Here is a 14,080-nt window from a genome sequence, read left to right as displayed (position 1 = left end):
GAGGCTCACTGAACAGGTCAGAAAAAGGATTCAAGATGCTGGCTGTGGCCTCTTCTGGGGCCCAGGAGCCTCCCAGCAAGCACCAGAGCGGGCGTGGGCACCAGGGAGAAGCCCGAGGCAGTGGTAACGACAGTCAACCTTCAAGGTGTGGAGCGATGTTGCACATCCACAAAACCAAACCCTGCTACGCGCATGGCAGAAAGGCAGGCGCCCCGAGGAGCAGGATGCACCCACACGACTGTGGAGCAGTCAGTACTTTAATTCAGGTCAGGCTCCGACACCTGGGGGCACAGGGCCCTGCCCGCCCCACCCTGAGGTGGAACCCCCAGCTGCTCCTGGGCACAGCATCGTTTACAAAAATAAATATGAAAAAAGCAGCAACTCTTTAGTGATCATGGAATTAATCTGACAGCAATTAAATGTGTTTAAGCATCTGGCATCTATCCTAAATTGCACCAAAGGAATTTGGAAGCACTTGGTTTGGTCTCAAAGGCAAAAGGAAAGGACAAGGAAGGGGCTCGGCCTCCCGCCGGGCCCCACCCCTCACATTTCTGAGTCCGCATACATCCCATTGATTAAGTAGTCCACCTGGGTGTAGTCCTTCTTCTTATAGCTCTCATAGGCCTGCAGGGCAAACAAAACCAAGACTGTGATGAAAAGGGTCACCCCGAGTAACAGCACCACCAGGAGGATAGTTTTGTCCACCACGGCCTGGGTGAGGGGCGCGGTGGTGACCACCAGGTACTGGCCTTGGGTGCTGGGCTGGCACGAGTCCGTGGCTAGCATCTTAGGGCCCCCTGAGCTCCTGGGTGTTGGCCCAGTGGAATCAGTACCTGGCATGACCTCAGTCGCTACCTGCTCCGGTGCCTGGGGTGTGCCTGGCCCAGCGGCCCTCTGGGTGTATGGCGTGGGGCTTCGCTGTGTCGTGGGGGACGTGGCCTCCACCTCAGGGATTGGGCTGGTGTGAGGCACTGGCACTGGGCTGGCAGTTGGCTCCTGGGCTTGTGCCTTGGTGGTGGTCACCACTGTGAGGGTGGGGGTGGGCTCTGGGGTTGTGTTAACCACAGGCTGGTCCACTGACACCTGACTAATGGGACCTTGTGCTTGGGGACGCGTAGGGGCTGCAGGGCTTGCCGTGGTGTCACCAGGCATGTGCTTGGAAGGACTTCGCCGAGTGCTCATGGGGCTGCTCGTGTTTGTTGTGGTCGCCACAGTCTGAGCATGTGTGGCCAACGTGGCCGGGGTTGCTGTTCTTGGCACCGTGCTGCTATTTGGCATTTGTGCGAGGGCTGTGCTGAGAGATGGATGCCCAGTGGCGGTAGTGGATGGGGTCCACCCTGTGGATGTAGGCGTGGCGGGTGCGAGTGTCGTAGGAGCACTGGAGGCCGCAGTCGTGGGAGCGCTGGAGGCTGCAGTCGTACTGGAGGCTGCAGTCGTGGGAGCATTGGAGGCCGCACCATCAGCTGCACCTCCTGAAGTTGCTGGTTCACTCACATCTGTCCTGCTTGTGTCCTCTGTTGTGACTTCCGTAGAGTGGAGGTGGGCAGCCGAAGTCCCTTTGGTCAACGTGACAGGAGAAGTTGCTGCCATTGTTATATCCTCAGACGTTTTATTATCAACTGTTTCCACAGATGCATTCCTCTTGACTAATCCATTCCACATTTTGTTAGGGACAAAGTTGCCTTAAAGTTAGAAAAAGGAGAGAAAGAGAGACAATCATGTTCAATCCTGCTCAGGGAGATTGCTCAGGGATTGGCCTCCACCCAGCCCTGTGGGGCCCCCTCCTCAGCCCCGCCAGAGTCAGGGGAGGTGATGTGCAAACATGCTTCCTTCCCATCTCTCTTCCCACTGTTGCCATGCAGCTCATTGAAAAAGCCCTTGTCAATCTGATTTTAAAACTCCTTTGCCCTCTATGAACACCCCTGCCCACTGAAGCCTTCAGACTTTCACTATTTGATCCAGTTCCCAAAACATCAGAGTAAAAGTCTCACACAACAGGTGTGATTCACCATTAAAAGCCCACTGAACACACACCCAGGTTTACAAAGCAGATAAACTGCACAGATATTCACATCACGAAAGAACGCTTGGCTTTGTGAAAGCATTCGCTGCAGGAATTCTTCTGAATGGCACAGAGTGGGAACGCAGCGAAAGATCTGATGTATGAAGGAACCAACTCCCCAGTGAAAATTCAATTTAGAGATGACATCAAATCTTGCAGGCCAAGCAAGCAAACCTTTCAGGGCTCAGCTGCCTGGTCCTGCTGGGGACTCTTTGCCCACCATGGCCCTGGAGAAGGAAGGTTGGCCTGACAACCCTTCCCTGCCCGGCACCTGGGAGGGCTGGGGTTCCTGATGCATTGGCCTGGGTTTGCAGACGCTGCTTTCCTGGGTTCAGCATGCTTTGTGGCCTCTGTGGGCCCATCCACCAGTCACACAGCTTTCTCACTTACGTGGATCATTGGATGCCGCATGGCTTTCCGATAAGGACAAGGAAAAAATCCAAATGAGCACAAGAGCTGTCCACATCTTGCGGGTGAGCTGGGAGCAAGGCTGTGCGATCCCTGAGGCTCCCAGCCAGCCAGCTCCTCAGGCTGCTAATGGTTCTCTCCTGCTTGGCCAAGGGATCTGTGGTCAAGAAAGCACGCTGGTCAGAAGGCGTCTGGCCAGCAACGCACAGCCTTGCCTGAGAGCATCTGCTGTGGAGGGCTCTGGCAGGGTCCAAGGTGCAGACTGAGCCAAGTGCTGAGACCAGGGCCTGGTGCCCAGAAAGACCTCAGCCATGGTGTAGTAACGATCTGCCCTGTGCTTTGCATCTGATCACTTCTTGACCCGATTTCACTATGAATCTCAACCTGAAAAAGTTCCCATTCTCCCATCCTAGAGTTCAGAGTTTAAAGGAGCAGGAGAGAGGACTAAGACTTGGCCGTGTTCATAGGGTGAAGGCCTTCAATTCACCAAGACTGGTCGTCTTCCTCCTCAGCTTCTCCCATGGTCTGCAGAGTACAAATCAAGCCTAACGCACCCCATGTGCACCCTGTGACAGGTGACTGTGCCTTTCACATGGGAGATACTACTTAGTCATCTATCCATCCATCCATTCACCCATCCACCTGCCTGCCCACCCACCCATCCATCCATCCACCCACTACTCTATCCATCTACTCATCTGTCCATCCATCCACCCATCCACCCATCCATCCATCCACCCACCCACCCACCCATCCATTCATCCATCCACCCACTCATCCATCCATCCATCCACTATTCTATCCATCTACTCATCTGTCCATCCATAAGTCCATCCATCCATCCACCTATGCATCTGTCCATCTACCCACTCATCCATCCACCCACCCACCATTATATCCATCTACTCATCTGTCCATCCATTCATCCATCCACTCACCCACTCATCCATCCACCCATCCATCCACCCAACCATCCACCCATCCATCCATCCATCCATCCATCCATCCACCCACCCACCCACCCATCCATCCCCCTACTCATCCATCCATCCATCCACTATTTTATCTATCTACTCATCTGTCCATCCATGTCTGTCCATCCATCCATCCATCCACCCACCCACCCACCCATCCATCTACCTACTCATCCATCCATCCATCCACTGTTTTATCTATCTATTCATCTGTCCATCCATATGTCTGTCTATCCATCCATTCATCCACCCACCCACTATATCCTATCTACTCATCTGTCCATCCATCCACCTACTCATCCATCCATCCATCCACTATTCTATCCATCTACTTATCTGTCCATCCATAAGTCCATCCATCCATCCATTCATCCACCCACTCATCCATCCATCCATCCACTCACTATTCTATCCATCTACTCGGCTGTCCATCCATAAGTCCATCCATCCATCCACCCACCCACCTATCCATCCATCCATCCACCCATCCACCCACGCACGCACCCATCCATCCATCCATCCACCCACGCACCCACCCATCTATTCATCCATCCACCCACCCATCCAGTATTCTATCCATCTACTCATATGTCTGTCCATCCATCCATCCATCCACCCACTCATCCACCCATCCACCCACCCACTATATCCTATCTACTCATCTGTCCATCCCCCCACTATTCTATCCATCTACTCATCTGTCCATCCATAAGTCCATCCATCCATCCATCCATCCACCCATCCATCCACCCACCCACCCATCTGTCCAGCCACCCATTCATCCAGCCACCCAGCCACCCATCCATCCACCCACTCATGCATCCATACATCCACCCACTATTCCATCCATTTACTCATCTGTCCATCCATAAGTCCATCCATCCATCCACCCACTATTCTATCCATCTACTCATCGGTCCATCCATAAGTTCATTTATCCATCCATCCATCCACCCACCCACCCACCCATCCATCTATCCACTATTCATCTACTCATCTGTCCATCCATCCATCTATCCATCCATCCACTTTTCCATCCATCTACTCATCTGTCCATCTACCCACCCACCCATCCATCCATCCACCCATCCACTCACCCATCCATCCACCTATCCACCCACCCGTCCGTCCACCCATCCACCCACCCGTCCGTCCACCCATCCACCCACCCGTCTGTCCATCCACCCACCCACCCATCCACCCATCCATCCACCCATCTACCCACCCATCCTTTCATCCAATATTTACTGAGTGCTTACTCATGTGCCAGGCAGTACACTTAAGACAAAAAGGTGAAAAACACAAAACCTCTTCAGGGACCTACAGTCCATGGGAGACACAGAAAAAGAGGTCATTGCAGGCTGGCACAAGCATTGTGCAGGGTGTGACTCAGTGCTGGGAAGCAGGGAGGAGACAGCATGTGGGCAGGCCTTGAAGAGTGAGGGAGGCTGTTCCTCTGGGCAGAAGCCCCAAGGATGACTGGGCCCCAGAGGACACAGTTCAGCCAGTGGTGGTGTGGTTGGCATGCCAAGGAAGGTTTCCTGGGAAAGCGACGCCTGGGCTGCATTCTGAAAGCTGGGTGGGGGTGGGCAGGCAGGTGGAAAGGGAGCAGCAGATGACAACAGCAGGGTCAGAGGCAAGGGAGAGTGTGGTTAGATGGGGATTAGTCTGGAGAGCGCGAGGAGGCCCCAGGAGCCATGTGGCAGTTTAGATTTCACAGTAGGGGAATGGGAGTCCCTGCAGGGCCTTAGACAAGATCAGGAAGGTGCTTTTAGCAAGAGGGGAGGCAGGGGCAGCCAGTGAGGGGCAGCAATCCAGGCACCTGACACAGAGGCTGTCTCAATGAATGAAGGTGTGAGTGAATGAGTGACTTCCCCACTTCAGAGACTGCAGTGGTCCCCGCAGCCGGGCCAAGTCGCTGTAAAGCAAAGCCCTCTCCTTCATTCTAATGCTCCACAGAAGTGATGTGGAAGCTTTAGCACATTTTTATTTTTTTGAGATAGGTCTTGCTCTGCTGCCCAGGCTGGAGTGCAGTGGCACAATCGTACCTCACTACAGTTTTGACCTCCCAGGCTCAAATGATCCTGCTACCTCAGCTGGAGTCACAGGTGCACACCACCACACCTGGCTATTTTTGTGTGTGTGTGTGGAGATAGGGTTCTTTCTATGTTGCCCAGGGTGGTCTCCAGCTCCTCGGCTGAAGCAATCTTCCTGCCTTGGCCTCCAAAGTGTTGGGATTACAGGCATGAGCTACTGTGCCCGGCCCTTAACGTATTATAAAAAAGTTACTTGGTTTGGTTGATTTGTTTTGTTAGATAAAATAATGAAAACAATCACAAGAAAACCAGCACTTAGCAGCCCATAGCAAAGTGGGGCCCCAGCTGCATAGCTGTATGCGGACTGGGGCTTTGGGGTGCTGGGTGAGCTGCCCATTGGTCACTGAGGGATGAAGGCGCCACTGACTGCATGACTGGCAGGAGCAGCCTTTTAGCTCTTTCAGCATTCACTGTCGTTCCCTTGAGGAAGCTACTGCAGTAGGGGCAACAGACCATGCAAGGGGACTGGGAGACCAGCAGGACACACACAGGCCAACAGCACTGCCTGCGTTCCAATCCCAGCTCCCAAGCTCACTAACAAGTGATATGTGCAGCCACAGGACCTCTGAGCCTCGGTGAGCTGCGTGGGAGTGACGTGGGATCACGCGGACAAGGACCCAGCAGGGTACCTGGCTTAGCCAGCAGCCCACCCAAGAAGCACTTCCAGCTATGCAAAAGCAGCCACTGTGCAACAAGAAGCCCCTGGGTGGCTTTCTGCCTCCTGTAATCCACATGGACGGCTGTCAAGTTGCCCCGGGGCTGGAAAAAGCCCTTAGAGCACACACCCTTCTAGAAGGCTGGTGTATTCCATGAGAATTCCGGTCTCCTTCCGAGAGTCACTCACTTTTCCCTAGCTTCAAATGGTGCTTTCTCTCCAAAATGGTCTGTAAGGGCTCCTGATGTGTTAGGGGTTTAGAAAAATTACTTGGCCTTACAAACCACAGATCTAGAGTGCAAAAAGCATTCTTTGTTCTGACAGAAAAAAAGTGCGGCAGCGGGGGATGGGGAGAGAAGAAACTAACCAGTATCACGCTGGGCAGAACTGAAACTGGAAGGTTTCGGGCACAAAGAACTCACAATCCTCCATGGGCCAAGGCAGTGCAGCTGGGCTTTTGATAAATATGAGTATTTAAACGGCTCTCTCGGGTCAGTAGCATGTACCAAATGCCTTTAAAATGCTACCACCCCGGGCTCCAGATGTTCCCCAGGCCTGAGCCCAGGATTTGAAGTCCTCTGGGTGAGTTAAAGGCGAGATGATGTGGCAGGGGCTTCTTATGGGTGAAGAGGGTCTCGGCTCCTGAATGTACCCCAGCCCCAGGTCTTCTGCTGCCCCCTCACTACAAACCTCTAGGGCAGGGCTCAGCACACTTTCCCTATAGAAGACAGGACGGCAAATATTTGGGACTCTGTGGGCCATTCGGTCTATGTCTTAGCTACTCAATTCTGCCGTTCCGGTACAGAGGCAGCCCTGGAATAGATGTGAATGGTGGGCACGGTTGTGTCCCAATAAAACTTTATACAAACAGGCAGCAGGTGGGATTCGGCCACAGTTTGCTAGCCCCTGCCTTGGCACTTCAGCCAGCTTCAGGGACTGTGCTCCAGCTACAGCAGGGAAGATCAGACTCAATGTACTGAATGAACCTCCTCCTCCTCGTCCAGTTCCTTGCCTTGGAACAGACAAGGACCTTCTCCTTCCTGGGAGGGGACAGCCTCTCATCATCTTCTGCTAAAAGGCGCCCTCCAGCACCCTGGATCAGTGAGACACAGCCTCCCTGCAGCACAGAGGAGGCTTCTGTGAGTGCCCACAGCATCACCAAGGTCAGGGAGAACCTCTTGAGGTAACTTGCATTTCTATCACAAAGCCGAAGAGGGCTGCAGGGGATCGCGTGATCCCCATCCTGTCCATGGGCCACCACCCCAGCCCACTCAGAAGACAAGGCCTCCCTGTCAGGAGCAATGACTCATGCATGTAATCCCAGCACCCTGAGAGGCCGAGGCAGGTGGGTAGACTGAGCTCATGAGTTAGAGACCGCCTGGGCAACATGGTGAAACCCCATCTCTACAAAAAATACAGACAGTGGCCAGGCATGGTGGTGTGCATCTGTAGTCCCAGCTACTCCAGAGTCTAAGGTGGGAGGATGGCTTGAACCTAGGAGGCAGAGGTTGCAGTACGCCAAGATTGTACCACTGCTCTCCAGCCTGGAACACAGAACCAACCACTGCTCTCCAGCCTGGAACACAGAACCAAAACCTTGTCTCAAAAAAAAAAAAAAAAAAAGGAGGCAGGGCTTGTGACAGTTAAAGGCCACAGACTGGGCCTTCCTGGGTTACTATAAGGCTTGGCTGTCTTTCCTTTTCCCTTGACCCTCTGGTGACCCTGCAAAGCTCCCTCTGGGCTCACTGTCCCATCACCCAACAGGCAGGCCCAGCCTGCAGGGCCAGGACACTCACCAGAGGCCGCTGCTAAGGGCATGCTCCCAGCCTGGGCCATCTTCCTCCTTGGAGAGCTGCGGGCTTGGCACTGTGTCGCTGGGTGAGGTCTGGCTTTGCAGGGGGTGAAAGCCACGTGGTGGGGCACTCCCGGGCCATGCCATCCTTTGTGGCACATGTGAGACGAAGGCAGACTCTCCACTCTGGTAACAGATGCATCTAGAGTTTGAAAGAAAGTCCACATTCCTTAGGAAAAGCATGAGGGAAAATTCCAGTGAGGAGGGAGGCACAGAAAGCAGCATTCAACAGATCATTCATTCCACTGGGACAACAACATGGATCAAAGCTTTCAATTCAAAACCTCCGATGCGGGCTGGGCGCGGTGGCTCACGCCTGCAATCCCAGCACTTTGGGAGGCCGAGGCAGGTGGATCACGAGGTCAGCAGTTTCAGACCAGCCTGATCAACATGGTGAAACCCCATCTCCACTAAAAATACAAAAAAATTAGCTGGGCATGGTGGCGGGCACCTGTAATCCCAGCGACTTGGGAGGCTGAGGCAGGAGAATCACTTGAAACCAGAAGGCAGAGGTTGCAGTGAGCCGAGATCGCACCACTGCCTTCTAGCCTGGGCAATAAGAGCAAAACTCCGTCTCAAAAAAAAAAAAAAACTCCCGATGCAGCAACTTCTACTGCAGTTTCTTCTAAGGAAGCACTCAGACAGATGTCCAAAGATGATCTACAAAGATATTTCTCACAACATTATTTAGAAAGAGTAAAAAAGTGGAATAGTTCTGTCAAGTACGGCCCCATTCATATATAAAATACTATGGCAACTGTTAAAAATACACAACTCTACTTATTGACATGCGAAGATATATAGCACACATCAATAAACGAACAAGGCAGGTTACACAGCAGCGTGTGGACCATGATGCTATTTTTGTTAAAAAAGACACTTATTCAAGGGTCTGGAAAGATTTGCACTAGAATGTTAATGATTATCCCTGGAGAATGGATTCACCTGTGATTTTCATTCTCTACTTCATTTCTTTCTTTTTTTTTTTTTAACAAGCATGTATCACTTTTGGAAAACATTTCTGAAAACCTCCAGGGAAAGAAACCAGCATATTTTCTTCAAGTCCTTCAAGCTGCTAAGCAGAAAGGCACAGAGTTACCCACCTGATACAGTTTCACACACTGATTTCCATAATTCAGAGAGACTACATGATCTACGTACCAGGAGGGACATTTTCCTTGGAGCTAACCAAAACTTTAGAGGAATCCAGGAGTACAGCCATAATGCAAAGATGTTAACCGGCACAAATGTTTTTCTCATTGATGAATATTTAATGCGAACTCAGGAGATTACAGAAACAGCTCATCACCTCTTATCACGGGCAGGTTATCAGTAGGTGGTGATATCAAGGACCACCGTGGGCCTGCTCCCAATACAGATGCTCACGTGTGCACACACAGCCACACACACATGCACTTAGTCATACACGCTTGTGTGTGCACAGCTGCACGCGTGTCCATCTGCACATGTACACGTGCCACCACACGTGCACTCACATATGCACACACATACATGCAAAATCGCACACACATGCAAAATCGCACACACAAAGGTGATAGCACACACACGGAGCATGTCCACAAGGCTATCTCAGGACACTCCACGGGTTTCTCAGGAAACTTCTGCTGGATACCATCACCACTTATTCCCTCCCAGCCGGTGGGGCTGGTGGTCACTTCCACAGAAACAGGAATTGGCCACTGTGTAGTCAAGAACAGGCCTTTGTTGTCCTATGACTTCATCCCTCTGCTGTGGTCCTGCCTCTACTTTCCAACAGAATATTCTAAATGTCAAGATCCCATGCAGGGACCTGCGGTCATCTTTATAAGTTGACTCATGATGGACAAGCCATTAACAACATTTAAAATAACTGTTTCCCCTGCAAGGGCTTCAAGCCAAAATTAGGGTGTGGGTCTCGGGACCCCACCCAGTTATTCTCATTATTATCTGGTACAGGGAGACTGGGTAGATCAGGGTCTTAGACCATAATAGATGGGAAAAAAGAGACCCCAGGGGCAGGAGGGGAATGAGCAAGAGAGAATTAAGTTTGTATTAAGATGGAGACCAGGACGGACAGAAAGACGGAAGGTTAGGCTGCCACTGGGAGTTCCCTTGTTCAGGGGTCAGCTCCCCATAGGATCTACAAGGAAGGGTGCAACAGGATACCCCTTGGGCCAGGTGACACTCCATGAGAAAGGCACCCCCAGACTGTGCCCCTGGGCGTCAACCTCGCTAACCTTTTCTGGTGCGTGACCTTGAGATGGGCCTCCCAATGCATCTTGTCTGAATTCTTGTGTTCTCAACCTTGGCTTGTTACATGTAGGGCACTTCATGCAAGTTACACAAAACTGGACTCCAGGCATGGTGCTGCATGCCTGTAATCCCAGACACTCAGGAGGCTGAGGTGGGAGGATTGTAAGCCCAGAAGTTTGAGTTCAGCCTGGACAACATAGTGAGACCCCATCTCTTTAAAAAAAAAAAAAAAGGAAATAACTTAATTCTTTTTTTCTGGCATAGAGATGTTCCAAAGACCCAACACAAGTAATCCTGAAGCTTGGTAAAGGACTACAGCTGTTACCCTTACATTCTATCGGCTATTAAGACTCACTCAGCAGCAACACGGCCAAGTCCCCACACCAAGTTAGGCAAGTTACAGATACCAAGGAGTAGGAACTGCAAAAACAAATACAGGGCAAACTGCAGGTACCTAATCCTGACACGTCACCTGGCTGAACTTTGGTTGCAGAAGCCCAAGGAACACAGACTTATGGCTTTGTGTATATAGACATTGTCCTGTAGTCCAAAGGATGTGACTCTGTGGCAGATGGAAACCTGGAACATTGGATATTTATTATATTACATTAAATACGTTGCTTGCTTCCAGGTTCCTGGAAGTTTTGGTATCACAGCTAAATGCTAGGACCTAGTTTTTGCTAAGAACGTGGGTATCTCTGACGTTCCTTTGTCCATTAGGCAGATCCACTGTATAAATGGAAAAATTTGTATTTTAAATCTTTTCCTTGCTGACTTTATTGAACTGTTAGAGATTTTCCTGGGGCGAGGGATAACTGCAAGTTGTTTAAGTCAGATTTCTAAGCACGATGGTTATTTCTGGTGGCAAACCGTGCGTGTGGAGGCCGATTCCTCCTATCAGCCTAACGATTAAGTCAACATGCTAAGCAGTCACACGGGGGCTACTAAGTGACTCGTACGGGGGAAGCAGGCAGGGAGACAGATGGGCAGGGGAGGGAAGTTGGGGGGATGCACAACCTCCACCCAGGTAGAGAGAGCGTCTGGGAGATAGGTCTGGGTCACTCAACTCTAAGAGCAACACTTCTTGGGGTTCAGTCCCGTCCTGGGCTTGCCAGGGAAAGACCCCAGGGCAAATTCACCCCCGCTACGAGAATGTCCCCATTCTGCTCCCAAAATGGGACAAGCGGGCCTCTTCTCCAGTCTGGGACCCCCTTCAGCCCTCCTCCTTCTCCTCCTGCCTCTTGGGCCCCCAGCCATGCTCGGCTCCCAGTTGACTCCTTCCGTACCCGCACTGCTCAGCGTCTTGCACTCTGTGCGTGCCCCATCCGCGGCTCCTCCTGTCGCGTTCCTCCTGCCTCTCTCAGCCCCTCACTCTCCCCCTGCCCCTTGTGCCACCATCCAACCCTCCTCCTGCCCCCCCACCTCTGTCTCTCAGTCCCAAGCCGGTCAGGGAGCCCTGACAGCAGCTCCCCGGACGGCAGTGCGAGCCCCTTACCCGGGCGCAGCAGGCCCGCGGCGGCCCGGCGGCCCTAGGACAGTAGGAAGGAGCCCGCGGCCCGGCGCGGGGACGTGGCCGGCAGCGCAACCTAGGCAGCTCCGGGCAGCGCGCCCTGCTTGGGCCCCGCCCAAACGCCGGAAATGACGTCATGGAGGGCGTGGTCGGGGCGGGGGACGGCTGCGACGGGGCCTGTGGCGACCAGAGGCGAGCCGGAAGTAGGGGGGTTGTCTGCTCTCAGGCCCCGCCTCCCTGGGGCCGGCTCGGGCCATGTCTCGCGCGCTGCCAGAAGGAGCTATTTTGAGCAGGTCTGTGGCGGAAGTGGGTGTTCCCGGGGCTCGGCTGCCCAGCTGTGCCTGCTGCCGTCTTGGGGTCCCAGGGTGCCCGGGTTGGGCTGGGTGAGCTCAGAAGCACCTTGTCGGCGGCCCAGCCTGAAGAGGCGACCTCGAAACGCCTCGTGAGAGCTTTCACAGGCACACGCCCGTGGCGTTCCTCCGCTTACTCCCACGTTTCTTCAGCCCCTGGCGGGGCGCTAGGGTGCCCTGTAGTTAGAGTGGGGGTGGCAGCGAGCGTTTCTGTGCACCCGCAGCGTGCCACGCCCGTTCTAAGCACTTTGCCTACAGGGCCAGTGGCTTAACTGTGCAGTAGCACAGTGAAGAACTTCGCCCCATTTTACAGACGTGGAAACAGGCTCATCAAGTGCTCTGTAATTGTAAAACCTGGGATAAAAAGGAGCAAAACGCAGTGTAGAGGCAAGTGTGTGGGACTTGACTTTGGTTAGAAATAGGCTTTGCAGGCCGGGCTTGGTGGCTCTTGCCTGTAATCCTAGCGCTTTGGGAGGCCGAGACGGGCGGATTACCTGAGCTCAGAAGTTCGAGACTAGCCTGGGCAACATGATGAAACCCTGTGTCTACTAAAATACAAAAAATTAGCCGGGCGTGGCGGCGTACGCCTATAGCCCCAGCTACTCGGGAGGCTGAGGCAGGATAATTGCTTGAATCCGGAAGGAAGTGGAGGTTTCAGCTCACGAAGGAAGGAAGGAAGGAAGGAAAAAGAAATAGACTTTGCAAGTTAGTAGTTCTGTGACTGAATTCCAGTGTATGTAAGACCCTCAGGCATTCCTCCGGTCCAAACCAAAACCTGTCTACGAAGGATGATTTCACAGGAGCAAACCAAGACTTTATTTCCAGTTTTATAACCCGCCTTGGGGTCTTGGACTAGGAAGCTAACAGACACAGAAAGCTGAGATTGTGCAAAGACAGGATCAACCATCCACTCCGAGCTCTGGGAGCACCTGAAATGCGATTTGATGTCACCACCACCGTCCACAGTTCAGTCACAGTCCATGTGTGGAACTTAACCTGCACAGACGTGAGTTTGCTGAGACCCAAGGCCGGTTGGATCATGTGAAGATCAGATCCTTTTGCTATGTATTTGCTTTAATTTTTCTAACTAGTTCAGATCTAACATGAAGTACAGTATTGAGGCTCACTCCGAAACAAAATATTCAATCGGCAGCCAGATTTTAGTTCTATGCTCACGCCTGTAATCCCAGCATTTTGGGAGGTCAAGGCGGGTGGATCACCTGAAGTCAGGAGTTTGAGACCAGGCTGACCAATACGGTGAAACCCGTCTCTACTAAAAATATAAAAATTAGCCAGGCGTGGTGGTGTGGGCCTGTAGTCCCAGCTACTCGGGAGGCTGAGACAGGAGAATTGCCTGAACCTGGGAGGGGGTGGCTGCAGTGAGCCGAGATCGCACCACTGCACTCCAGCCTGGGCGACAGAGCGAGACTCCTTCTAAAAAAAAAAAAAAAAGACTGACTCTCTGTGTTTTCATTTCCTCTTTGGCAACATAGGGACAATTTTTGCTGCTGGGGCTGAAATTACAAAGATAAGACACAGCTCCTCCTTTTCTCTAGAGCAGCTGGGCAGCTGGCCCTCCATCTGCTGTGGTTTTTTTTTTTTGAGACAAGAATCTTGCTCTGTCACCCAGGCTGGAGTGTAGTGGTGCAATCTCGGCTCACTGCAAGCTCCGCCTCCCGGGTTCACGTCATTCTCCTGCCTCAGCCTCCCGAGTAGCTGGGACTACAGGCACCTGCCACCACTCCGGGCTAATTTTTTGTACTTTTTAGTAGAGACGGGGTTTCACCATGTTGGCCAGGATGGTCTTGATCTCCTGACCTCGTGATCTGCCCGCCTTGGCCTCCCAAAGTGCTGGGATTACAAATGTGAGCCACCGCACCTGGCCCATCTGCTTTCTTAAATAAAGTTCTATTGGAACAG

At 52.4% G+C, this 14,080-nt stretch overlaps 1 protein-coding gene across 5 annotated transcripts; it reads right to left on the bottom strand.

Annotated features, from left to right (window-relative positions):
• Positions 1-243: 243 nt before the first annotated feature.
• C14H11orf24 (chromosome 14 C11orf24 homolog) lies at positions 244-11,940 on the bottom strand. 5 transcript variants are annotated; one of them, XM_025357279.1, is made up of 5 exons: positions 11,796-11,940; positions 7,992-8,189; positions 2,453-2,627; positions 1,495-1,682; positions 365-624 (listed from the first exon to the last, which is right to left on the bottom strand). In XM_025357279.1, exons 3-5 carry the CDS (start codon positions 2,526-2,528, stop codon positions 544-546), a joined length of 345 nt encoding a protein of 114 aa, XP_025213064.1. In that variant the 5' UTR covers positions 2,529-2,627; positions 7,992-8,189; positions 11,796-11,940; the 3' UTR covers positions 365-543. The 5 variants fall into 5 exon arrangements, with proteins under 5 accessions (XP_025213060.1, XP_025213062.1, XP_025213063.1 ...); XM_025357275.1 differs by having other exon boundaries at positions 244-1,682; XM_025357277.1 differs by having other exon boundaries at positions 244-1,682; positions 7,992-8,216; positions 11,796-11,928.
• Positions 11,941-14,080: the final 2,140 nt, after the last annotated feature.

Source organism: Theropithecus gelada, chromosome 14, assembly GCF_003255815.1.
Source record: "Theropithecus gelada isolate Dixy chromosome 14, Tgel_1.0, whole genome shotgun sequence".
In the NCBI taxonomy this organism is placed as follows: Eukaryota; Metazoa; Chordata; class Mammalia; order Primates; family Cercopithecidae; genus Theropithecus; species Theropithecus gelada.
Note: the sequence above shows the minus strand (reverse complement) of the source record. Positions and strands in the feature narration are given on the sequence as shown.

Coding starts and splice junctions, on each gene's coding strand:
- C14H11orf24 (XM_025357275.1), bottom strand. CDS start 2,528: ATGTGGACAGCTCTTGTGCTCATTTGGATTTTTTCCTTGTCCTTATCG. Junction 1,683..2,452: donor TGCGGCATCCAATGATCCAC/GTAAGTGAGAAA, acceptor TCTAACTTTAAG/GCAACTTTGTCCCTAACAAA.